The following is a 23,027-nucleotide window of genomic DNA, read 5'->3' on the forward strand; positions in this document are numbered from 1 at the left end:
CAGTTTCTCTCCATCCCACCTCAAATCAATAGTCAAAACAGCCCTCAGTCACATGACAACATCTTAGCCTGACCTCATTATGTGGGATTTGGAACAGAGGAGTCTGGGCCTCCCTGTGGAAGAAGCTTGTCCCTAAGAAGACCCAAACACCGAAAGCCAAAACTAGGCCAAGCGGGGACCCTGTATATTCATTTATCTATTTCAATCAACTGCTGCAGGACCACCCAGTTGCAGGGAGGAGAGTGTTGTTTAAGGCTAAATAACTGAAATTTGTTTAGAAAATGAATTTTTCGGGGTGCCAGGGTGGCTCAGTCGGTTGAGCGTCCAACTTCAGCTCAGGTAATGATCTGGCAGTTTGTGAGTTCGAGCCCCACATCGGGCTCTGTGCTAACAGCTCAGAGCCTGGAGCCTGCTTCTTGTTCAGTGTCTCCCTCTCTCTGCCCCTCCCCCTCTCAGGCTGTGTCTCTCCTCTCTCTCTCTCTCTCTCTCTCTCTCAAAAATAAACATTTAAAAAAATTTTTTTAAATGAATTTTTCAGATTCTCACAACATATCAGTAATACATAAATGGAGAAAGCACTGGAAACAAGTTGTTAAATCCTGAATTTTTACTTAACTCTAAGCAAGCTGTTTAGGAGTACAAGGAAAATACCACACAGACAAAATAGTTTTGGCCTGTACGTGACTAGACATATAACATTGGTATATTTACAAAAGTCTCTGGAACTCAGTTTCCTCATCTGCAAATGGGGTTGGACTATAGAAGTCCTGAAGATTCCTTTCGGGTCTAAAATTCTGGATCTATGAAAAAGTCAGTGGATCCCTATTTTCTTCTCTCTAGTACAGACTTTTATGAGAACAGAGGTGATAACTCTAGGACTAGACTGACTTAAAGCAAGTTGTCTTCTATTTTGTCACGTCCCCATGGGCCACCAGTGCTCTACAAAAGTAGATGGTACTATTCTTAAGATAATTTATCAAAAGAGATCCTTTAGTTAAGTTATCCTTCACAATTAGGAATTAGTCTTGTACCTTCAGTCCAAACAATGTCACTCGTGCCCAAAGCTCAAACCGGTATGTTCAAAGCGACAATCATGCAATAGTACACACACCTTACACATTTGGGTGTTTGACACTGAATGGTTGAAAAATTCTCACCACATATAACATTTTTAAGACATTTTTTAAAGTATTTTTCCCCTTCAGATCTGGCAGGGAGGACTATAATCTGATTACACACCTGCAAGAAACATTTACTTCAAAAGACAATCTTAAACACAAAAAGAACCAAACAAGTCACTAACGCTGGTAAAAAATTTTAAATCAGGACCATTAAACAACACAAGTGGAACCAATTCTGAGGCAAAAAGGATGCCAGTTTTCCACCGCAGACTACTAAACATGCTTTTGACCAAATCGATTTAACTGCCAACAGTGCTATTTAATAATGATGGCTCGTAACTGAGTCAATCGGTAACTAAGGATATGTTTAGGTGATTCCTAATCAAGGTAGTAACTGAGACTAAGCAATATTGCAAATTAATACTTTATTTCGATACAACATAGTTTAAGTCATGAAAAAAATGTCTAGCAGGAAAACGTCCTTTCAATACCCAAGAATCCTAACCCATAAGATTTCAACACTACCTTTTTACTTACACAATCTCCGAGAGTACTACATTTAAAAAGAAAATGTACCCAAAACATAACTGGACTTCACCCAGTATAAAACGGTGATTCATGTTTCATATTCAATGTAAAGCCAAGATGGAGTTGTAAAGAGTTTCTTTCCCATTTCAACTCCGACAGCCACGCGCACTTCGCAGGGGCCGGCTGCACCGCGCGGTTGCCGGGCCCGGCTCGAAGCCCCCGCCCTGCCCGGAGCAGCCGTGAGAGAGAGGAAGCGCCGGGGACCGCGGGCGGGCGGCTGGGGCTCCACCAGGCCTGGCCGGGCGGGGGAAGGGGCGCGGGAGGCCGCGGGGCGCGCTTCCGGGGACTGCGCGGGCGGGGCCGCTTCTTTGGGGAGCGGGGCCCCGGCCGGGAGGCAGGGGCCGGGACCCAGGGGCAGCCAGCCGAGAGCAGCAGGTGGGGCGCGGCCGCGGAGGGGCGGCGGGCGGGCTGGCGGCCGGAAGAGTGCCGGGCGGGCGGGCCCCGGGCGCCGCGGCGCCAGGAGGGTACCCTCTCGCTCACCTCAGGCGACGACTCGCAATCCGACCTCTCCACGCCAAGGACGCCTGTCCGCGAGTAGCAAGCTCGGAGACTAGGGCGGGTGGCTGACGAGACGGAGGCAGACTAACGAGAGAACCGACGGAGGACGGCGGGCGGCGGGCGGGGAGCTCTAGCGAGCGAGGGCGGTCGGCGGCGGGAGGGCGGGGAGCGACGTGCGCGCTCCCGTGTGCCAGCGGGCTCGAGCCAGCCCCTGTCTCGGCCCCGCGCACGCGCGCGCACTCACAGCTCAGCTACGATTGCTCAGGAGCGCGTCCACGCCCTAAAGGCAAGGCGCTTAACCAATCACTGCAGCCGCGTGGGGCATCACGGGAACTCCAGGGCTATAAAAGACCTGGTTGCTATTTTATGCTTCACGACTCACTCATCCTTTAAGTAAGCAGGGTGGGGCAGGGTGCGCGTGCGCGGTTTTAATACTCCGCCCTAAACTGCCAACTCTTCGCGCAAGCGAAGTAGCCTCGCCTTGCCTAGTTTTACGCGTGCGCACTAACGGCCCTGGCCCCGGAAGACCAGACGCCTGCGCAGTCGGAACTACGGTGACAGTCCCCCGGGTGGGGTATGGGCCAGTCATGGCGGAGCCTTGGTCTGGGCAGTCCTTGCAGGCTCTTCCGACCACGGTGTTGGGCGCGCTGGGCACCCTGGGCAGCGAGTTCCTGCGGGAGTGGGAGGCGCAGGACATGCGCGTGACCCTCTTCAAGCTGCTGCTACTCTGGTTGGTGTTAAGTCTCCTGGGCATCCAGCTGGCGTGGGGGTTCTACGGGAGCACGGTGACAGGGCTGTATCACCGCCCAGGTGAGGCTCCCCACCCCCCACTGGACTCCATCATTGGGCTCCCCAGAACCCCCTAGACTACCACTGATCCCCTAAGGACCACATCACAGCTTAACTCTGCACCCTAATCCATGCCAACATACCATTTCATGCCAGAAACCCCGGTCCACCCATCACATTTTAACTTCCTTTGAACCTCAATCAGACAATACCGCTAGTCCCTTTAGGGCCCCCACGAGACTCTTCACCAAACACCGCCACTGGCCTCAAACCTGACCTGGGCTGATACCTGCTCAGATCCCCACCCCCAGCCTGCTGCAGCTCTGGATGTGTTCCTGCCCCCAGGTCTGGGCGGCCAGAACGGATCCACTCCTGATGGCTCCACGCATTTCACTTCGTGGTGAGTAAATCTGTGCCCATCACAACCCCATGCTTGGCAGGCAGAGGATAGGCCTGTGCTGATAACAGGGATGGGGGCAGGAAGTTCTCAGGGTAGAAGTCCACTAGTTTAGTGGTCTTTACAGCAAGCCCCAAGGTCTTCAACTGGAGCTCAGACTCTAATTTCTGAACAGCCCACCAATATGCTGTTCAGCATGCTGCCTGTGGGGCTATTGTCACAATTTCAGAGATGAGCTGGCAAGTCTGTTGGGTTCCACTCTACTGCAAGCCCTTCAGTTAGAAAGGCAGGAGCCTATGTCCTTATTGCACTTACTGGCCGCATCAGGTCAGCCTCCTCATCTGTAAAACATCTACTCACTAATCAGAGCATTCATTCAACTAATTTCTGAGCTCCTTCTATATGAGGGGTGTGGTGTGGTGTGGTGGGGGGAGAGGGGGGCAACTAGGTCCAGAGAACAAGGACAACCCAGGGGGGTTATCCTTTATCCTGTTTATAGGGGGAGCCAGAGATTTAAAAGGGAGGACAACAAAAAAATAATAAAAGGGAAGGGCAGCGGTGTGGGGGCAAGGGTAGTCAAGAGTTTTCTCGCAAAATAGACACCTAAGCTAATGGCAAAGGCTAGGGAGTAAGTGTACCAGGCAAAGAAAATTGATAGAATAAGGCCCAGGGCAAGAACAAGGGTGTCATATTGGAAGGATAGACAAAGCTGTGACACTGGAGCTCAAACATGAAGGCATTGGCGGGACCCACAATACCCTATGCCAAATTTCAGGAAGCTATTGAAGGACTCAGCAAGGCTATGGCCTGATCTAATTTGTCTTTATAACTGCCTGTTTCATGGCAAGAAAAGGGATCCAATAGAGAAGGCAAGAGGCCAGTTAGGAGGCCTGCCACTGTCCAGGTCCTGAGCAACTTGGGGAAGGATAGGAATACCATAAGGTAGGAACCAGGAGGAAAAATGTGTCTTCAGGGGAAAGGTGAGGGACCCAGTGTGGGCTGTGGGAACTTAGTACAGAGATATAGATTGTAGTGTGGCTTTACTGAGCCCACCTCAGCCCCTACAGGGCTAGAGAGAGCCAATCTCAGGGACTGTTGTGCTGCCTGCGGAATAATCCTTTTCTCTTTTCCATCACTTTTAGGGAAACAACAGCAAATGAACCTCTCAAAACCCACAGAGAATAAGGGAAGGCAGCAGAGGGATCTCCAGGGACATCACCGGGTCTGCTGGTCCCCACACTGGGTTCTGCTGCTGCCCAGACCCCAGAGACTGCATGGGGGGAGGGGTTGGGGGCAGGGAGTACCCCAGTGCTTGAAGACCTGGCCCTCCACTGCTCTTGGCCTTGCCTCCAGCAGCTCCAGGCATTGGGCCAGTAAAGTTTGCCTCTACCCAGATCTGGGTGCCTTAAGGAGAGAAGACATGTTCCTCCTCTCTCAGGGGTCAGCTCAGGAGGAGCCTCTGGGTTGGGGAGGCCAACAGTCCATTTTCTGCCTTGGCTTTTTCCTGTCCCCCTTCCGATCCGCTGGGATGTGACCCCATAGAAATTTCCTTGAGAAGAAACTTGAGGTTGACCAGCTCTGGGATTTGTAAGGGAAGTCTGTTTTCTCCTAAGCTCTTGAATTTGTTTTTGCTTTGTTGGCAGGGAGCCAGGAAAGACTGGCCTAGACATGGCCTTATACTCTATGGTTACTTAGCTGGCCATTCAAGTGTAAGGCAGGGGGCACTGGCACTACCTGGACGTGGAGGCACTGAACACCCACTTCCCTAGCCCATCCAGAGCTTTTCAGGTGTGAGTCAGGCTATGGAAATTGTCCTTTCCTGAATATTAACTCATTTATACTCTTCTCAATCCTTGTTGGGAGGTTGGGTGCCTGAAAGACGCTAAGCCCCAAGGGTGACCTTCCACCCCCACCGCTCTAAGTGCCCATGGGGTTGTACCCTGTCCCCTCACAGAGAGGTACTAAGCAGTTAGTGCTGAGTGGCTCTGCCACTTCATCACTTCTCATCTTGACCCGGAACCACAAGAGCTTCATTCTAAGAGGCCACAGGCTCAGCTCGTCCCCACTAGCACCATCTCAGCCCCCAAGAACCCTCCCTCAACAGCCGGGAAGAACCACAGGCTGGGCAGGCCTGCCACTTACACAGTGGGCCAGGGGAGCTTCCAAAGGTGTGGGAGGCACATGCCAGTTTCTGAAAGCAGCATGACCCTAGAACTGCCTCCCTTCCTGAAGGCTGTATTTCTATACTTGTTTCTGCTGGACCACCAGCTACCTCAATATCCCGCTGCCTGCTTCCTCTATCCATCTGGCAGCCTTTGGCTAGGCCACCTTTGCAGCAGAAACACACTGGAAGTAGGACTACACTGAACTTGTGTATGTGTATCTACTTTGGAGGTATCTTCTGGTAGGATGATGGTTTTGCAGCCTCAGGCCTACCCACTGACACCACCACACATAGAATCAGGGTCTCACATTTTACCCCAGGTTCAGCTGAGGATGTGGCTTATTAAACTTGGAAGTGCATCAGTTGTGTGGTTATTCAGACAGGACGAGGGTGTGCATGCACAGGGAAAACTGGAAAGGGAACACTTGGGGCTACTGCCCCTCAGCACCCAGAATGCAATGACTTGCAGAGGTGGAGAAATGACACCAGCTCTCTGGAGGAGCAGTGGTGGGTGCCCAATAGGGAGGGGGCACTATCCTCACTAGTTTTTATAGACCTGGCCCTCTCAAGGAGAATCCACTCTAAGCCTGCCTCAGAGGCCAGGCAAGGAGGCATTAGGCTGGCACGCCAGCAATCATGTGGACAAAGGACAATGAAGCTAGAAACTCTGGCAAGCAAGAAGAAAGGAAGCTCACTTAATGTTTTGTTAGAAGTCAGTGGAGTCCACTAATGGGCCCCAGGGGCAAAGGTCAGCCCAGGGTAAGGCAGGTCCAGGAGGAGGCCCAGTGTGCTCTACAACAGCCCTGGGGCTCAGAACAGATGGTGAGCCTGGCATGGTTTGCTACTAAGCAGCAGGCTGGGATAACTTGGGAATGTGGAAGAGTGAGTCTGTGTCCCCTCAGCTTTCCCAAGTTTACACAGGCACAATGGCCCTACAGGGCCAAGCCTTTGTGAGTCAGGAATCATTCCTGCCCAGGGAGAGGCAGCACTACCCAAGGTAATAATAACCCCTTTGCAGTGTGAGAAACCATGATGAGGTAGGTTGGGCAGGCTTTACCTCCTCCCTAAATGTAAGCCTCTGTTCCACGGCCAGCACCTGGCAGAGTGGAAGGGAGAGATGCCAGAACTAGTGCTTCCCATAGCCCTCCAGCAGACAAGAATGGGGTCAATGGGAGCACAAGCTGACATTGCATGAGCTGGTCTATTGCTCGGAAATGGGTCTTTTTTTTTTAATTTTTTTTTTTTTTAACATTTATTTATTTTTGAGACAGAGAGAGACAGAGCATGAATGGGGGAGGGTCAGAGAGAGAGGGAGACACAGAATCTGAAACAGGCTCCAGGCTCTGAGCAGTCAGCACAGAGCCCGACGCGGGGCTCGAACTCACAGACAGTGAGATCGTGACCTGAGCCGAAGTCGGATGCTTAACCGACTGAGCCACCCAGGCGCCCCAGAAATGGGGTCTTTCAAGAAGTGTACCTCTCCAAGAGGAGAGGCACATGAGAGAGAGAATAGGTGGTTTGCCCCCCACACACACCAGAAAATCAGAAACATCCTCCACCCTAGCCACCTACCCCAGAGTATTCAGCCTTAGCTTCCTAACCCTTGTAGAATGCCCTCCAGGTCCAGGCTCTTGGATGGGAAGGGCCCTGACCCAATCCATCCTCACTTGAGGGTATAGTAATTTGTAGTCACAAAGGGCATCTTGCTGACCACAGCCATTTGCTGCTTCCGCCGTACCTCTACCAACAGTGGGGTACCTGGCCGACTATACTCACAGGGCACATAACCCATGGCCACATTCTTCTTCAGGCAGGGAGAGGGGCAGCCACTGGTAACAGTACCTGTGTGAGAAGAAGCCATGTCAGCACCACCTTACCAGTCCAATGCCCACCCTCCTAGGGAAGGGACAAGGGCTCTCCAACTTCCCTGGTCCACCTACCAATCATGGTGCCCTCCATATTCAGGATGGGGCTGTGTGCCCGCATAGGTGCCCCCTCGCACATTAACCCTACACGTCTCCGCTGCACTTTGCCCTTCAGCTGAGGAAGAATGACCGACGCTCCAGGGAAGTCCATGGCAGTTCGGCGGCGCTTCCCTGAAGCATGACACCAGGCTTAAGCCACAGTCCATAAAACCCTTGGCCATAGGAGGTCCTAGTTACAAGGACCCCAAGTAAAATCCATCCAGCAGTGAGGTCCCTTTGCTCAGGGCCCCCCAAGCTCCATTCCTCCCCTGCAATGCAGTCAGCCACCCACCTCTTGTCCCCAGGTCTTGAAGATTATACTGCCCACCTCAGCCTGCTGAGGATCTAATGGGCAAAGCCACAGTGGCTACACAGCCTTGGGAGCAGTCATAGGCTGGCCACTGTAGCCTTCAGGATTCTGAGTGCTGGCCCAGCTCACCCAATGTCCAACTGAGGCTGCCTTCCACAGGTGTGGTGTGTTCATCAATGTCACTCCCATACAGGCAGAGGCCTGCCTCCAGGCGTAGGCTGTCCCGGGCCGCCAGCCCTGCCAGCTTCACCTCTGGGTTTTCCAACAGAGCTGTTGCCAGGTGGACTGCCCCTGCAGCTGGCACCGAGATCTGCATGGAACACCAGAGAGCAGGTGGGCAGCTGGCTCCAGAATCCTGTGTCCTGCACCATCCTACACCTACTTTTTCACATACCTCCACACCATCCTCTCCTGTGTAGCCACAGCGGGTCACACGGCAGCCGGACACGCCAAACACTTCCATCACAGCACTGGTCATGAAGGGCAGTTTTCTTAGGTCATCTGCCACGCCGGCCTGCAATACCTGGGCCGCAGTGGGGCCTAGGCCCAGGGAGACCGTGACCAATTGTCCAGGTCCTAGTTTCCTCTCAAAGCTGGACCACAGCCCTTACTCAGGGACCAGAATAAGCCCTGAGCAAGTGCTATTCTGCAGGTGGGAGAAGGTGCTCTTGCCCACAGCCCATGGAGCCTTATGGCAGGTAGAGGGAGGACATTAATACCAAACTTAGAATTATGGCACACAAATGTCACACCATGCACACTTTCCTCCTGATAGGCCTTCTGTGCTTAGTAGTTGAAAAGCCAGGAGGCAAAGGTCAGCTCCAACCCTAGCCTGGCCTGCTCACCTTGCAGGGCTAGCAAGCCATTATCCACCACTTCCAAACTCACATCACTGCCCATGTTCTGAAGCTCCCTGACCTTGCCCTGAAAGGAAAGACAGAAACACCACATCAGCTTCTGGGACCACTTACTGAGCACTTACTGTGGGCTGACAGCTGGCTGAAGAGCTGGGCAGAATAGGCCAGTTCCCATCTGACAAAGTCACATAACTAAGTGGTATGGATGACCCAAGGCCAGGTCTGCCAGCGCTAACATCAGGCTCCAGCTTGTAGCTTAACCAGAGGATGCTCACTTGGGAGCCAGGGTCAGTTTTACCTCCCCTACTACCCCATCACTGAAACCTGGCATTCTCCAGGCAGGACCCACTCTGGCCTGCTGTTCACTCACTCAAAAAGCCATTGTCTGAGCCCTTTGTCCCTGCTGGGTCTGTCCTGTTCTGTGAACAAGGAACATAGGGTACCTAGAACACAGAAGGGCTGTACCTGCATGAGGGCCAAGTCCTTGTCCCAGCAGCCAGCGTTGGACACCACATACAGGTACCCCTCAGAGGTGCTGGTCACGATCAAGTCATCTAAGATGCCTCCAGCCTCATTGGTAAACAGTGACAGCGTCCCCTAGTGCCAAAATGGAGCATCTTTGCCTCCAGATCCAGGAGTCAGACAATGCCCCCCGCCCCCAGGGCCACTCAGCCATCACAAATTCCTGGACAAGAAGCTTCATGCGCAGGGCTGGAAGGGGAGGAGGAACAAAGCTAGGTGAGCCCAGGACCCTGCCCAATCCCAGGGTTTTTGATCCTCATGCACTAAGAAAGTTTTCACCCCTTCCCACCTTGGGAGACCTCCCTGATCTGGTGGGGCTTCTGTACCCCTCCCCACTCAGTACTGAGAGCCCCACCTCACACTTAATCCATGACACCTAGGACTTGCTGCTTCATCCCACCCAGACCTGGGATAACTCAGTCCCTTCCCCAAACCCCAAGATGGAAACTTCAGAGTGCATCTTGATGATCCCATGAGCTCCACAGCAATACTCCAAAATACTGTGAGGCTGGCCTCACAGCCTCCCCACTGGATGGACAGTCTGAGGTTGAGAGGTCATATGAATCACCTGGGGATCATGTTAAAATGCAAGTTCCGATTCAGCGGGTCTACAGCAGCGCCTGACAGTGTATTCCCTAACAAGCTCTTGGTGATAATGAGGCTGTTGGTTTAATGGACTGCCTTTGAATTTCAAGGGGTTTGGCAGCATGGAAAATCACAGAACAGGACATAAACCTGGGTTTCTAGCCTTCCAGCCTGATGTGGTAAGGATGGAATAGCCCCCCCTCCCCTGCAGATAACTAGATGTCCAGACATGACACAGGGACCCCATGCCCCAAGACTGCAAGCCCTGAGAAGCTGTATCTGAACATTACTGTCCTTCCACCCCTCCCCCCATTTGCTGGCTCATGACTAAGAACACCCATTTAGCAAAATAAGAGGGACCCACCTGGTTTGGCCTTAGCTCTGCAATATCTCCAACCACTAGACTCTCCATCAGCTTCACCCGGTCACAACCAAGTATCTTGGTCTGGGAAAAAGATCCAAAACCTCAGACCACAGTAATCGCTGCAATCAGGAAAGCCACTGGACAAGGAGGCATCCTCCCTGCCATTCACAGTACAGCCCAATGCAGCCTAAGTGCCTGAGCAGTCTTTTGGTTCTGCGGATGGCAGATCCCCACCTTCTGGTTCCCCCACATCCGCCAACACAGGAGGGGGTGCAATGGAGGTGTTTAGGAAACTTGAAAGGGCCCAGCACCATCATGAAATACCCTCTTCTCCAAACCAACACCTAGGACAGTTGATGAGAATGGGCGCCAGCCCTGGGAAACCCAGGACATAAAGTCATACTACTGAGAGGGAGTAGGCTGAAGAGATTAAAGAGGAGACAATCAAGAGATCCTCTGAGTTAATTTCCTGGGCTATAGTCTCCAACACCTGAGACCTCCACTTCTGCAAGGGCAGCCCTTGGAATCCACCTCCCAACAAAGCCAAAAGCTACACCCCTGTGGAAGGGGAGGAAGCCCTGACCTGGCAGCCAGTATGCTTCCCTGGCTCACCTGCAGCATGTGGGACACGTCAAAGAGTGAGCAGTGCCGGCGTGTGTGCAGGTGTGAGGCAACGTGACTGTCCCGGTACTGCACAGGCAGACTCCAGCCTGCAAACGCCACCATCTTCCCGCCATGAGCCAGGTGGAAATCATAGAGTGGTGTCCTGCGGAGCACGTCCTGCGGGTGGCTGGGTTCAGGGCTACCAGGGTCCCAGCCTCAACCCCCACCCTTCCCGCCCCTCCAAAATTGGCACCATGCCCCAGTACCCTCTATCCCACCTGTGCACAACTGAGTGGACGGCCCAGGGCCGACGGGAGCGCCTGCAGACGCAAGCCCAGATGGGCCACCATGCTTACTGCCCGCTGCATTGTTGCCCGCAAATGGTGCAGCCGGCACACAGAGGCCACCACTCTGCCAGGCACGCTGGGAGATGTAGTCCAGGCTCTGCTTGGACAGGTCTCTCTCCCATAAAGGGGATCAGAAGGGGCGGGCAGCCCAAAAGGCAGGCAGCCCTAAGGGCAGGCGGGGCTTTAGAGCAGAGTGCAGTGACTCCTATCTGTAGGGAAACAGCCCCAGGTGCTTCCAGCTGATCTTTCTGGGCAGATTAGGCAGTCCAAACCAGTTAAGCTGCTCGGAGTCAGAGCCAAGGGCTAGACCTCCCCTTGATGACAGCCCAGCCTCCAAAAGGTCAAAGTTCCATAAAGGGCTGGAAGGCCTGAATTGCACATTCAGGACACCCGGAGTGCAAGGTCACATGGGGTAGGGGAAGCAGGGGGGGGGGGGCGGAGAGCACGCAGGAAGGTGGAGCCAGCCTGGCAGGCTGAGCACATCAGTAAACTGGCCTCTAGTGAGGGTCTCCAGCTCTCCCACTGGGAGGACACAGGCAGCCAGCAGTCATGCATTTCACAAGTATTTATTGATCTTGCTGCACACTAGGCCCTGTGCTGGGTACTGGAGACACAGCCATGAATGAAGCACAGTCCCTGCCACCCCCTCAAGGACCTCCTCCTATACTTTCTTTCTCTCTCTCTCTCTCTCTCACACACACACTCTCTCTCTCTCACTCTCTCTCTGTCTCCCCCCTCTCTCTCTCTGAAGGCTGCTACTCCCGGAGCACAGGACTGTGGTCATTACCCTCTTAGCAAAAGCTAAATGAGGCTAAATAAATGACCCCACAGGAAAAGATAACACCTGCAAGAACTGTAATAGTTAAGAGCAGAAGGTAGCCACCAAAAGGTAGCTGACCTGCCTCCAGAAAGCTGTTGAGCCACACAAACTTCCAATTTTCCAGGTCTAACACATATCGCAGTGCTGCTGCAGCATAGTGCCCTGGAGCAAAGCCAGGAAAAAACAAAAGGTAGATTTTCTCATAAGAGTAGCCTGCCTTATTCAGCAGCAGGCCTGGGGTTATAGCAGACCTCAGCCTCTTGAAAGACACCAGTGCAAATGCCCACCTGGACCCACACCCTACCAAGGTTGGTCTTTCATCACACTTAGCATGATTCTTGAAGGGGGAAGCTGGGAGAAGGGACAGGGTGTGCTTTAGGCAAAAAGGTCCCAGAACTCATTAGACACCAGTCTTGCCAGAGACACTGCCCAGGTTGGATGGACAGGCCCATTTGAACACACATCCAGGAGCCAGCTCTGGGACCAAGGGATTCAGGCTGCCCAAATCCCCAGCTTCACTCCCTAGGCAGACAGCAGGAGTTAGGACAGGAAATTTCTTCTTCTGGGCATAAGAAAGAAGACCACTAGGGGGCGCAGAAGGAAGACGTGGGCTCCTGTTTTTTCCTTGAGCTTCCAAACTACATGACTGCCATGGCTACAGCAGCCTTCCAATGATAGAGCAGGTTTTAGTAGGTCACCCCAGTGCACTGCATTCAGGGTGAAGGAGCAGGCAGAAGACTGGAGTGTGCATGTTGGCAGAAGGGGATTCTTAGTAAACAGAACTGGAATGTTTTCAGGGTAGGAAAAGGAGTTTCAGGTTGCAGTCAGATGAGGACAGAGTACATCCCTGCTGAGAACTCATGCTGAAGCAACTCAGTTTAGCCCCCAAGAATCTTGAATCTGTGAACGTGGCCCAGACACAGTGGGCATGCAGGCAACACTTGTAATGCACAGGGAAAGCACTTCAGCCTCTGGTGGCCTAAACCAGGTCTGGGTGGGCATGGAAGGCCAACATCTTGGCTAAGAGCCATGGTTCAAGTGTAGGAAAGCAAGTTCAGGTCATAACAGCCATCCACCTGAAACACAAAACACCATCAATCTGACCGGCTCAGGGCAACAGGAGCCAAGCAGGGGGAAACGATCACTCACATCAAAGCGGCCGATCCTTGTGGAGGTGTGACTGGCCCGGATCATCTCTGTCAGCGCCCACATCTGCTGCACCTCGGAGGATACCCTGCTGGGGTCTGGGAGACCCTGCTCCAGAAGGAGGGGTCAGTGGCCATGGGTCCGTCCCCAGCACTGCCCTTAAAGCTCCAGAGAGGCCAAGTTGGGCTACAGGGCCCTCAAACTAAGACCAGTAACATTCCCAGATAACTGGTAACACATAAGGTTAGGGCCTGATCTGCAGTAGGCAACCCAGCCCCACTCAGAGATGCCTCAAATCCCATAGACCACCCCTGAGGAAGATGGCACAGAGTGAACCAAGGGCCCTGGGTCCAGTCCCAGATTTTTTCAGAAAGAGGCCCAGGTGGGGCCTCCTGTGCTGGACACAGGGCCTATTCACACATGGTTTTTACCCAGGATGAGGGCTTACCTCAATGAGGGGAGCAGGCTGCTCACAAGGCACTGGGTGGGAGAGCCACTTGGGGAAGGTCATGGAGGGGCTCTGCAAAGCAAAGGCATACTTCTCTGAAGGAGGCAGAGTGGGAGAGCCCTAGGACCATATTCCAAGGTCCTCAGAACAGAGAGAAGGGCACCTGAGCCTCAGACGCTGAGAAAACCCTGTTCAGGGGTCCACGGAAGTCCAAGGGGGCATTCAGACTAAGTTCTTCTGCTATGCAGGAGGCCCCAGGAACACAAGGAACAAAAGTATCTCCCAGACCCTAAAGTCTCAAGCTCTGAGAGAGGCAGGTGACCTCAAAGGTCAGAGGATATGAGAACATGGCTTGAACTCTCGCCATGAACTTCCAGCATTCCCACCTGACTAATTTCCATGAAGGCCTCCTTCTGAGTCTTACCATCCACTTCCAGCCCCACACCCAACATCCCTAGCCATAGCTAAAAGCCTCCTTGGGAAAGGGCCAACCCAACAGCTCTGAGATGGTCACTTACCTTTGATCCCTGCTGGTAAATCTGCAGTTCTTCCACTGTGAAAGACAGCCACAGTGGTGATGGCTGTCGCAGAATCAGGCGCAGCTCCAGTACTCTGGCCATGTCACACAGCATCTGACATACATACACACACACACACACAAAAGGACCCAGCAAGGCCCTAGCTCACTGCCCAAGAGCCTCCCAACCAGCAGTGAATGAAGATGCTGCCTCCCCAGACCTTTGAGAAGGAAAGAATAGTAATCCCTCCAAGGCACAGGCCCAGGCCAACCTCGCCTCCCCTCTTCCTTCCTGGTATCCTGGCCCAATCCCCAGACCCGCTGTGAGCCCTCATCTGGACTCCCCGAGTCATGCTGAGTCCCAGCTGACCTGGTGCTTGAACAGCGATACATATTCTTGGGCTCCCTCCTCACTGTGTGGGTCAGGCATGAGGCAGTAGTCCCGCAGGCAGGTCACCCACTTGGCCGGTGTGTGCGGTGAGGTGTGCTGGCGAACACGAATGCTCAAAAAGGCTGTGTAGTAATTCTTAAACATGATCTCCTGTAACTAGAGCACAAACAACCCACCATGACAAATCAGACTCAGGGCCTGAGAGGCTCAAACATACCATCTCCTCCCCTTAGGAATGTACTTTACTACCAATCTAACAACTTCAGCATGCATCCACTGGGGCCCAAAGCCAATTTCACTTCCCTAGAAGAGCTCATAGTCTAAATGAGCAGGTCATACAAATAAACCATGACTGCAGATCTTGTCACAAGTCTAAGATGTTGCCAGGTCAGAACCCTAACTCTAGAGAAGGCAGAAAACATGGCCTGAAGATGAGGCCTGAAGGAGTTCATCAAGTGAACCAGGAAAGATAGACAATGTAAAAGTAACATATGCAAAGGGGCACCAAGGGGTGAGAAAACCTGGCCTACCTCTGAAATGGCAGTGATTCAGCCCGGCACTGGGAATTCTCATCATTGGACACTCATCAGAATCACCCAAATAAGTGTTTTGTTTGTTTTGTTTTTGTTTTAATATAGATGAATAGGCTCCACCCTAGGTCTACTGAATCAAGATTTACAGAGTTGGTCCATTTAGTGAAGTTTCCTAGCTTATAGCAAGAAACAGCTTGAAAGATGACCACACACTATAGGACAAAGTGCATGGGGTCAAGAGGCAGGCAGGGTGCAGACACAGGTGGCCCTCAGGCCACTAGAAAGTGGACTTTGTCCTCTGTGCTGAGGTCTTGTCGTGTTAGTCACTCTGTCAGTAGATGTGGACTGGACAGGCAACTGGAGATTGGAACCTGGAGCCATTAGGATGATAATGATGAGGAATGAGCTGAATCTGACCTGGCAAGCAAGGACTGTAAGAATGGGCAGGAGGCAGGTTTTGAGGTAACTCATTGCCTAATGATCCCTAGCCCAGTGGCCAGGAACAAAATGACCTCTCACCTCTCTTTGGCTCACAATTGTATTACCAGCATCACCCTACTATCTTGGCACTTCTACACCAGCCCTGTCCTGGATACGGGCAGAGATGTTGAAGAGAACAGGTCAGAACGCTGCATTCTAGTAAATATGTGTTAACTGAAGGAATAAGTAAATGGTTAACTGGCTCACAAGGGCAAGAACACTGCAGAGGCTTTCTGTGAAAGATTAAATACCCAGGACACGCCCTAGTTCCCGGGTCAGCCCCGCCCAGGAGCCCCGGTCGCGCCCACGGGGCTTGCTCACCTCGAAGGGCGCGACGCTGGGGAAGGTGACATCGATGACCAGCACACCAGGCCGGCCTTGGGAGGTTCGCACGTCGCCCACCTGCAGGGCCACGGTGCCTTTCACATGGCAAGGCACCGACACGCGGGACATGGTGTCAACAGCCGCGACCAAACCCAACCGCCGCTCCTGGCCTTGGTCCACTGGCCTTCCCGGCGTCCCCAGCCGAGTCCCAAGAACTACAACTCCCGGAAAGACTCGCGCTGGGCCAGCCCAGCCAATTACAGATGCTCCGGGCCTGCAGGGAGTCGGAAGTGCCTGCGGAAGTGTCCCTTCAGCCAATCACGGCGCGAGCATTTAGAAGGCGTCGTGGGGCCCTGCCCCGAAACGTCCGAGCCAGTCTATATCTGAGCTGTCCTGACCCTTCACTGCTCCGAGTCTTGCGCCGTTACTGGTTCTGTCCCTGGCAGTCATTGCTTAAAACTCGTAAAGCCACCAGTCGGTTGAGTGTCCGACTTCAGCTCAGGTCACGATCTCGCGGTCCGTGGGTTCGAGCCCCGCGTCGGGCTCTGTGCTGACAGCTCAGAGCCTGGAGCCTGCTTCCGATTCTGTGTCTCCCTCTCTCTCTGCCCCTCCCCCATTCATGCTCTGTCTCTCTCTGTCTCAAAAATAAATAAACATTAAAAAAAAAAAAAAAAAAAAAAACTCGTAAAGCCACGAGCACTACTGAGCTTTGTGCCCGGCCGACATTAGTTTCAAAAATACGTATGAACGCCTCCCCTTTTTTTTAATGGACAAATGATTTGAACAGATAATTTACAAAAGAATATAAATAGCCAATAAGCCCATGAAAAGATGCTTAACATGGTTATTCATCAGGGAAGTGCAAATCACAACTCCCACAAACCCACCGAATAGGCTAAAACTAAAGACGCCAAGATGTGGAATGCCTGGAACCTTAATCCACTGGTAATTTCCAGCCATTTTTAAAAAGTTTGGCATTTCTTTAAAAACGGAATTTCAGGGTGCCTGGGTGGCTCAGTCGGTTAAGCATCTGACTTTCTTTCTTTCTTTCTTTCTTTCTTTCTTTCTTTCTCTCTCTCTCTTTCTCTCTTTTTTTCTTTCTTCCTTCCTTTCTTCCTTCCTTCCTTCCTTCCTTCCTTCCTTCCTTCCTTCCTTCCTTTCTTTCTTTCTTTCTTTCTTTCTTTCTTTTTTGTCTCCTCCCTCCCCCCAAGCCTCTGACTCTTGATTTCAGGTCATAATCTCACAGTTTGTAAACTAACAGTAAGACTGCTTGAGATCCCCGCCCCCCCCCCCCCCCCCCGCTTCCCCTCCCCTGTTCGCGCTCTCTCTCTCAAAAATAAATAACTTTAAAAAGTTAAAAAAAAAAAACTAAGTTTGTACCTACAGTATGATCTAGCTATTGTATCCCTAAGTATTTACCCCATAGAAATGAAAGGATATGACTGCTCAAGGAATTTATTCATAATAGCCAGAAATTGGAAGTAAATGCCCAATATATAAAGATAAACTAACTGCAGTGTATCCATAAAAGAGAATACTGCTCAAAAATAAAAAGTAATGAACAAATCTAAGTATCTATCAACATATGAATGGGTAAACAAATCATGGTATGTACATATAATGGAATTACTCAGTCTTAAAGATGAATGAAACTGATAAATGCTTAGGTGTGAACATTGAAAATATTATGCTAAGCGAAAAAAAAAAACAGACATGAAGGACAAATATTGATTGTATGATTCCACTTACATGGGTTACTTAGAATAGGTCAATTCAGAGACAAAGTAAAAGTAGGTGGCCAGGAACTGGGTGTAAGGGGAAATAGAGAGTTACTGCTTAATAGGTACAAAGTTTCTCTTTAGGATGACGAAAAAAATTATGGAAATAATGGTGATGATTATACAACACCATGAAAGTACTTAATGCCACTGACTTAGACACTTAAAATAAGTAAAATGGTAAATATTATGTATATTTTATCAAAATTTTTAAAAAGGAATGAACATGCATATGCATAACACCACCAGTACATCTCAAATGTACTATGTTAAGCAAAAAAAGTCAAACCCAAACGAGTACATACTGTATGATTCCACTTAACATGAAATTCTAGAAAAGGCAAAACTAATCCACAGTAATATAAATCAGATTTTTTTTTTCTGGGACTGGGAGTGAAGGGAAAGGATTGACTATGAAGAAGTACAAGGGAATACTTCAGGGGTGATGGAAAGGTTCTACAACTTGATTGTGGTGGTAGTTAATATTCATCAAGACACTTATCAAAATTTATTAAACTGAATATTTGGGACGCCTGGGTGTCTCAGTCGGTTAAGTGACTGACTCTTGATCTCAGCTCAGGTCTTGGTCCCAGGATGGTGGGCTCTACGCTGGATTTGAAGCTACTTTAAAAAAAAGAAAGAAAGAAAGAAAGAAAGAAAGAAAGAAAGAAAGAAAGAAAGAAAGAAAGAAAGAAAGAAAGAAAGAAAAAGAAAGGAAAAGATTTTAGTTTTAAGTAATCTCTACACCCAACATAGGGCTCAAACTAACAACACTGAGATCAGGAGTCACATGCTCTACCAACTGACCCAGACAGACGTCCCAAGATATGTGCATTTTTATTGTATCTAAATTATACCTCAGTAAACATGATTTTGAAAGAACAAAAAAGAAAGCAAAAAACAATTAACCATTATGTTTATCACCATCACCATCCTTCCAGGCACTTGTGCCTCAGAGATCATTGATTAAGCCTATTTTATTGATAGCAAAGCTGAGGCCAGAAGTGATCCAGTGATTTTCTGAACCAATAAAACAGTATAGAGTAGAGATGGAACAAGGCCTTCTTTTGGGCTTCTTCCTCACAAGTCAGAACCCTCCAGGTAATGGTCAGCTTTGGTGACCTGGGCCTTCTCTGCGTCGAGGAACCCAAAGACACAGGCCCAGTGTAACCTTTAGGGCTCTCATAGTAGGGTATCAGACAGAAACAAAACCCGAATTTGAGGCCAGCCCAAGGAATAGCCTGGAAGAGTTGTGCCTTCCTAGCCTAGGCACCCAGACTTACAGTGACAGAAAACATTCCCTGGATTCTCACTGACTGTTGTCAAGGGAAAATAACTTGTGTCCTTGGGTCTCTTGGACTGACCATTGCTGTCTCCATTTTGACTCAGACTAATGATTCGCTGCCTGGGTCTCTCCAGGTTTCTGAGACTTTCCTCTTCATGAAGACCACTCTGTCCTGGAGCAGAGGCTTCCCCAAATCCCAAAAGATTATAGGTTCCCTGGGAATCATGAGGGTACACACAGTCTCTGGTCTTCAGGACTCACCTCTGAGGGCACAGTCACAGTGTCACCAGCTAGACCCCAAGACGAGAACTTAAATGCTCACCTGCTTGTACTTACCGACTTTTGTCCCACAATTTTCCTTAAACTCTTCTTTCCAGTTTGTCTCTTAACTCAGGCAAAAGACCCCACGGGCATAGAATCCTGGATGGAAACCAGAACAACCACTCAAGGAATAAGGACTGCCTGAATGAGGAACTCTGGCAACCCAGACTACCCAGACCAGTTTGAGTTTAACCCCTGACTCAGGCCTGCAAAGATGGACCATGGAGTGACCCATGGAGTAACTGACAGTTACCTTTACCTCATTAGAATACTAAAATCCCTGCCCAAGAAGAAGTCCAAGCTTCATTTACGTAACATACAACATATGTTCAGGTATGTTTCCTTAAGACACATTTGTAAACTTATGCCCACTTTCACATACAATGACAAGGCTTCCATTTCTTCTTCTTCCTTTTTTTTTTTGGTTTAGTTTATTTATTTGTTTTAGTAATCTCTATACCCAACATGGGGCTCGAACTCATGACCTTGAGACCAAGAGTCATGTGTTCTCCCAAGTGAAACAGGTGTGTGTTCCAAGGCTCCCATTTCTAAATATTCATCTAACCCTAGGGTGGCACCTGGTTGGCTTTGTCAGTAGAGCATGCTGATGTGGGAAACAAAGGCAAAAGAATAAATTTCCTTGCTACTTACATCGAGACAGACAGAATGACCTTCCTCAATGAACTCAACTGCCTCAATGTTAATACTTTGCTAGAGGCAAAAAGTAACCTTAACTTGGCTGGAGCCTACCTCCAGGATCCTGTAAGTCTTCTTTAACATATAAAATTCCCTTTGGAAACTTCCTTTATCTCTGCCTGCCCAAGATATGTGTTAGCAATCATCCTCTAAACGTATGGCCCATTGATATACATCTGAAGGATCTCATGACTAATATTTTACTGGACAATAGTAAATAATCTTATCTTAACAGCAGCTCGTCCCTCAAGGTCCTGGAAACCTTGCTTCTAAAATACTTTTAAGACTTAGCTATCCCTACCCACCTCCCAATTTGAAGGTATGTAATCAGTCACCCATCACAACCCCAGTTCAGCTCTTTCTGCCCATGGGTCCTGTCCCCATGCTTTAATAAAACCATGTTTTTGCACTGAAGATATCTTTTTTTTTAATTCTTTAACATTTTTTTTTTTAATTTTTTTTTTCAACGTTTATTTATTTTTGGGACAGAGAGAGACAGAGCATGAACGGGAGAGGGGCAGAGAGAGAGGGAGACACAGAATCAGAAACAGGCTCCAGGCTCTGAGCCATCAGCCCAGAGCCTGACGCGGGGCTCGAACTCACGGACCGCGAGATCGTGACCTGGCTGAAGTCGGACGCTTAACCGACTGCGCCACCCAGGCGCCCCAACATTTTTATTTATTATTTTTGAGAGACAGAGATAGACAGATCTCGAGTGGGGGAGGGGCAGAGAGAGAGGGAGACACAGAATCTGAAGCAGGCTCCAGACTCAGAGCTGTCAGCACAGAGCCCGATGGGGGCTCGAACTCAGGGACCGTGAGATCGTGACCTGAGTTGAAGTCGGATACTTAACCGACTGAGCCACCCAGGCATCCCTGCACTGAAGATATCTTAAGAATTCTTTCTTGGCCATTGGCCTCAAACCCCAACACTTCAAACCACATCACATGCGACTCTTTTTTTTTTTTTTTTTTTTTGAAGTACACTCCATACCCAGGGACCTGAGATCAAAACCTAAGTGGACATCAAAAGTCTGATGCCCAACCAATGAGTCACCCAGGCACTCTGAGCATGAGACTCTTGATCTCAAGGTCATGAGTTCAAGCTCCAGGTTGAATGTAGAACTTACTTTAAAAAGAGAAGAAAGGAAACTGCTGAGAAACAGTAGAAGGGTGACCAACTGACTGTCTCACGACTATCCCAATTTTGAGGTGCCTGGCTGGCTCAATCAGTAGAGGATGTGACTTTTTTTTTTAACCTTTATTTTTGAGAGAGAGAGAGAGAGGGAGACCGAGCATGAGTGAGGGAGTGGCAGGGAGAGAGGGAGACACAGAATCAGTAGCAGGCTTCGGGCTCCAAGCTGTCAGCACAGAGCCTGATGCAAGGCTGAAACCCACGAACTGTGAGATCATGACCTGAGCCGAAATCGGACACTTAACCAACTGAGCCACCCAAGTGCTCCTAGAGCATCTGATTCTTGATCTCAAGGTTATGAGTTCAAGCCCCATGTTGGGTGGGTTTTAAGATTTTTTAAATCTTAAAAAATAAGTAGGGGTGCCTGGGTGGCTCACTTGGTTAAGCATCCAACTCTTCATCTCAGCTCAAGTCTTGATCTCAGGGTCCTGAGTACTGGGCCCTGTACTGGGCCCTGCACTGGGCATGAAGCCTACTTAAATACATACACACATACATATATATTCATCCTAACCCTAAATAAAAGGAACCCATCCACCCTTGCTCTGGGAGTCAAAGTTGGAAGTTATTTCCTGTGATCCCCTTTGCTGCAAATAAAATGTCCTAATGAAAGAGCGGACCTAGGCCAGTCGACTCCATTTTGTTCTGTGTCCTCCATCTTGAGTGACTATGTCCCTGACATGGCCCCCTTTCCGGGAAAACCTCAGAAAGAAATTCCCGCTCAAACCTCAGACCACGCCTCCTCCCCTTGAGTAACTTCCTGCTCACCCGTTCAAACCACGCCCAGCAACCTGCGCAAGGGGACTCTGACCCTTCCCCAGCCAATTGGCTAAGGCCACGACCATTACTCTACCAACTGCCCCTAGATCCCTATAAAACCTTTGCGCTTTTGAAACTCGCTCTGTCTCCAGCATCTCACCGCTGCGTCGGTGCAGGTAGGGGATTGAGCTCCAGCTAGCTCGAATAGTCTCTTTGCTTTTGCATCGGACTCTGCTCCCTGGTGGTCTTTGGGGATCTCGAATTCTGGGCATAACACTTTGTGCGACAACTCCATCTAGTGTAGTTTCTTATCTATGACTCACCAAGGAATGAACTCATGTTAGTTCAGTTACAAGAGCAGACAGCAGACAGTAGGCCTGTGTGGCCGCTGACTGAAGATAATTCTCATCTCATATCTCTCACCTCCACTCCAGCCCCTTCAATCCATTACCCACACTGTAGCAAGACAATGTTTTCAATGTGAAATCTTCATGGAATCCCTCTGCCTCAAGGTCAAATCCAAAAGCTCTTGATAAATCCATGAGTCCAAGACATAAATGGCCCTTGCCCATCAGTCTATTCAAAACTTGCACCCTAGGAGCACCTGGCTAGCTCAGTCAGAAGCCCACGTGACTCTTGATCTTGGGGTTGTAAATTTGAGCCTCACGTTGGGTGTGTAGAGATTACTCAAACAAAACAAAACAGGGGCGCTGGGTGGCTCAGTCAGTTAAGCATCTGACTTCCACTCAGGTCATGATTTCGTGGTTCGTGGCTTCAAGCCCCACATCGGGCTCTGTGCTGCCAGCTTGGGGCTTGGAGCCTGTTTAGGATTCTGTGTCTCCCCCTGTCTCTGCCCCTCCGCTGCTTATGCTGTCTCTCTCTCTAAAAATAAATAAACATAGGGGCGCCTGGGTGGCGCAGTCGGTTGAACGTCCGACTTCAGCCAGGTCACGATCTCGCGGTCCGTGAGTTCGAGCCCCGCGTCGGGCTCTGGGCTGATGGCTCAGAGCCTGGAGCCTGTTTCCGATTCTGTGTCTCCCTCTCTCTCTGCCCCTCCCCCGTTCATGCTCTGTCTCTCTCTGTCCCAAAAATAAATAAACGTTGAAAAAAATAATAAATAAATAAAAATAAATAAACATAAAAAGTGAAACAAAACTTAAAAAAGAAATCCTGTCCCCTTCCCCAACCCTTCATTCCAGTTTCTATCACATGTTGCCCTTTCTCTC

The 23,027-nt window shown here is 50.2% G+C and overlaps 4 protein-coding genes across 8 annotated transcripts in view; 1 reads left to right on the top strand and 3 right to left on the bottom strand.

Moving 5' to 3' along the window:
* RHOA (ras homolog family member A) overlaps nt 1-2,597 on the bottom strand; it is a 64,742-nt gene extending 62,145 nt beyond the window's left edge. Inside the window, exon 1 of one of the 3 annotated variants that reach the window (XM_045496841.1) lies at nt 2,190-2,597. The gene's annotated coding sequence lies outside the window, so the exon portion shown is untranslated. The remainder of the gene's footprint in view (nt 1-2,189) is intronic. The other 2 variants (XM_045496843.1, XM_045496842.1) reach the window with 2 other exon arrangements.
* On the top strand, nt 2,586-5,916 carry TCTA (T cell leukemia translocation altered). Of its 2 annotated transcripts, none has more exons than XM_045496845.1 (4): nt 2,586-3,017; nt 3,342-3,396; nt 4,536-5,181; nt 5,348-5,916. In XM_045496845.1, exons 1-3 carry the CDS (start codon nt 2,795-2,797, stop codon nt 4,576-4,578), a joined length of 321 nt encoding a protein of 106 aa, XP_045352801.1. In that variant the 5' UTR covers nt 2,586-2,794; the 3' UTR covers nt 4,579-5,181; nt 5,348-5,916. The 2 variants fall into 2 exon arrangements, with proteins under 2 accessions (XP_045352801.1, XP_045352800.1); XM_045496844.1 differs by having other exon boundaries at nt 2,613-3,017; nt 3,294-3,396.
* A 996-nt stretch (nt 5,917-6,912) lies between these two features.
* On the bottom strand, nt 6,913-11,544 carry AMT (aminomethyltransferase). The gene is made up of 9 exons (XM_045496835.1): nt 11,041-11,544; nt 10,772-10,939; nt 10,160-10,240; nt 9,154-9,285; nt 8,677-8,755; nt 8,226-8,371; nt 7,961-8,141; nt 7,498-7,653; nt 6,913-7,399 (listed from the first exon to the last, which is right to left on the bottom strand). The coding sequence occupies exons 1-9, from the start codon at nt 11,128-11,130 to the stop codon at nt 7,221-7,223; spliced, it is 1,212 nt and encodes a 403-aa protein (XP_045352791.1). The 5' UTR covers nt 11,131-11,544; the 3' UTR covers nt 6,913-7,220.
* Nucleotides 11,545-11,659: 115 nt separating this feature from the next.
* Nucleotides 11,660-16,023, bottom strand: NICN1 (nicolin 1, tubulin polyglutamylase complex subunit). Of its 2 annotated transcripts, XM_045496838.1 has the most exons (6): nt 15,766-16,023; nt 14,411-14,587; nt 14,042-14,155; nt 13,524-13,595; nt 13,079-13,183; nt 11,660-13,005 (listed from the first exon to the last, which is right to left on the bottom strand). In XM_045496838.1, the coding sequence occupies exons 1-6, from the start codon at nt 15,895-15,897 to the stop codon at nt 12,964-12,966; spliced, it is 642 nt and encodes a 213-aa protein (XP_045352794.1). In that variant the 5' UTR covers nt 15,898-16,023; the 3' UTR covers nt 11,660-12,963. The 2 variants fall into 2 exon arrangements, with proteins under 2 accessions (XP_045352794.1, XP_045352795.1); XM_045496839.1 differs by lacking the exon at nt 13,079-13,183 and having other exon boundaries at nt 15,766-15,978.
* Nucleotides 16,024-23,027: the final 7,004 nt, after the last annotated feature.

Source organism: Leopardus geoffroyi, chromosome A2 (genome assembly GCF_018350155.1).
Source record: "Leopardus geoffroyi isolate Oge1 chromosome A2, O.geoffroyi_Oge1_pat1.0, whole genome shotgun sequence".
Classification (NCBI taxonomy): domain Eukaryota; kingdom Metazoa; phylum Chordata; class Mammalia; order Carnivora; family Felidae; genus Leopardus; species Leopardus geoffroyi.

What these genes read in the sequence shown, in the direction of transcription:
- TCTA (XM_045496844.1), top strand. Translation starts at nt 2,795, where the DNA reads ATGGCGGAGCCTTGGTCTGGGCAGTCCTTGCAGGCTCTTCCGACCACG. An exon ending in AGGGCTGTATCACCGCCCAG is followed by an intron (nt 3,018 to 3,293) that starts GTGAGGCTCCCC and finishes ATACCTGCTCAG; the next exon opens with ATCCCCACCCCCAGCCTGCT. An exon ending in TCCACGCATTTCACTTCGTG is followed by an intron (nt 3,397 to 4,535) that starts GTGAGTAAATCT and finishes CATCACTTTTAG; the next exon opens with GGAAACAACAGCAAATGAAC.
- AMT (XM_045496835.1), bottom strand. Translation starts at nt 11,130, where the DNA reads ATGCAGCGGGCAGTAAGCATGGTGGCCCATCTGGGCTTGCGTCTGCAG. An exon ending in AGGACTTGGCCCTCATGCAG is followed by an intron (nt 8,756 to 9,153) that starts GTACAGCCCTTC and finishes CTTTCCTTTCAG; the next exon opens with GGCAAGGTCAGGGAGCTTCA. An exon ending in CAGGAGAGGATGGTGTGGAG is followed by an intron (nt 8,142 to 8,225) that starts GTATGTGAAAAA and finishes TGTTCCATGCAG; the next exon opens with ATCTCGGTGCCAGCTGCAGG.
- NICN1 (XM_045496838.1), bottom strand. Translation starts at nt 15,897, where the DNA reads ATGTCCCGCGTGTCGGTGCCTTGCCATGTGAAAGGCACCGTGGCCCTG. An exon ending in AGCCTGCTCCCCTCATTGAG is followed by an intron (nt 13,184 to 13,523) that starts GTAAGCCCTCAT and finishes CTTCTGGAGCAG; the next exon opens with GGTCTCCCAGACCCCAGCAG. An exon ending in CAAGGATCGGCCGCTTTGAT is followed by an intron (nt 13,006 to 13,078) that starts GTGAGTGATCGT and finishes TTTGTGTTTCAG; the next exon opens with GTGGATGGCTGTTATGACCT.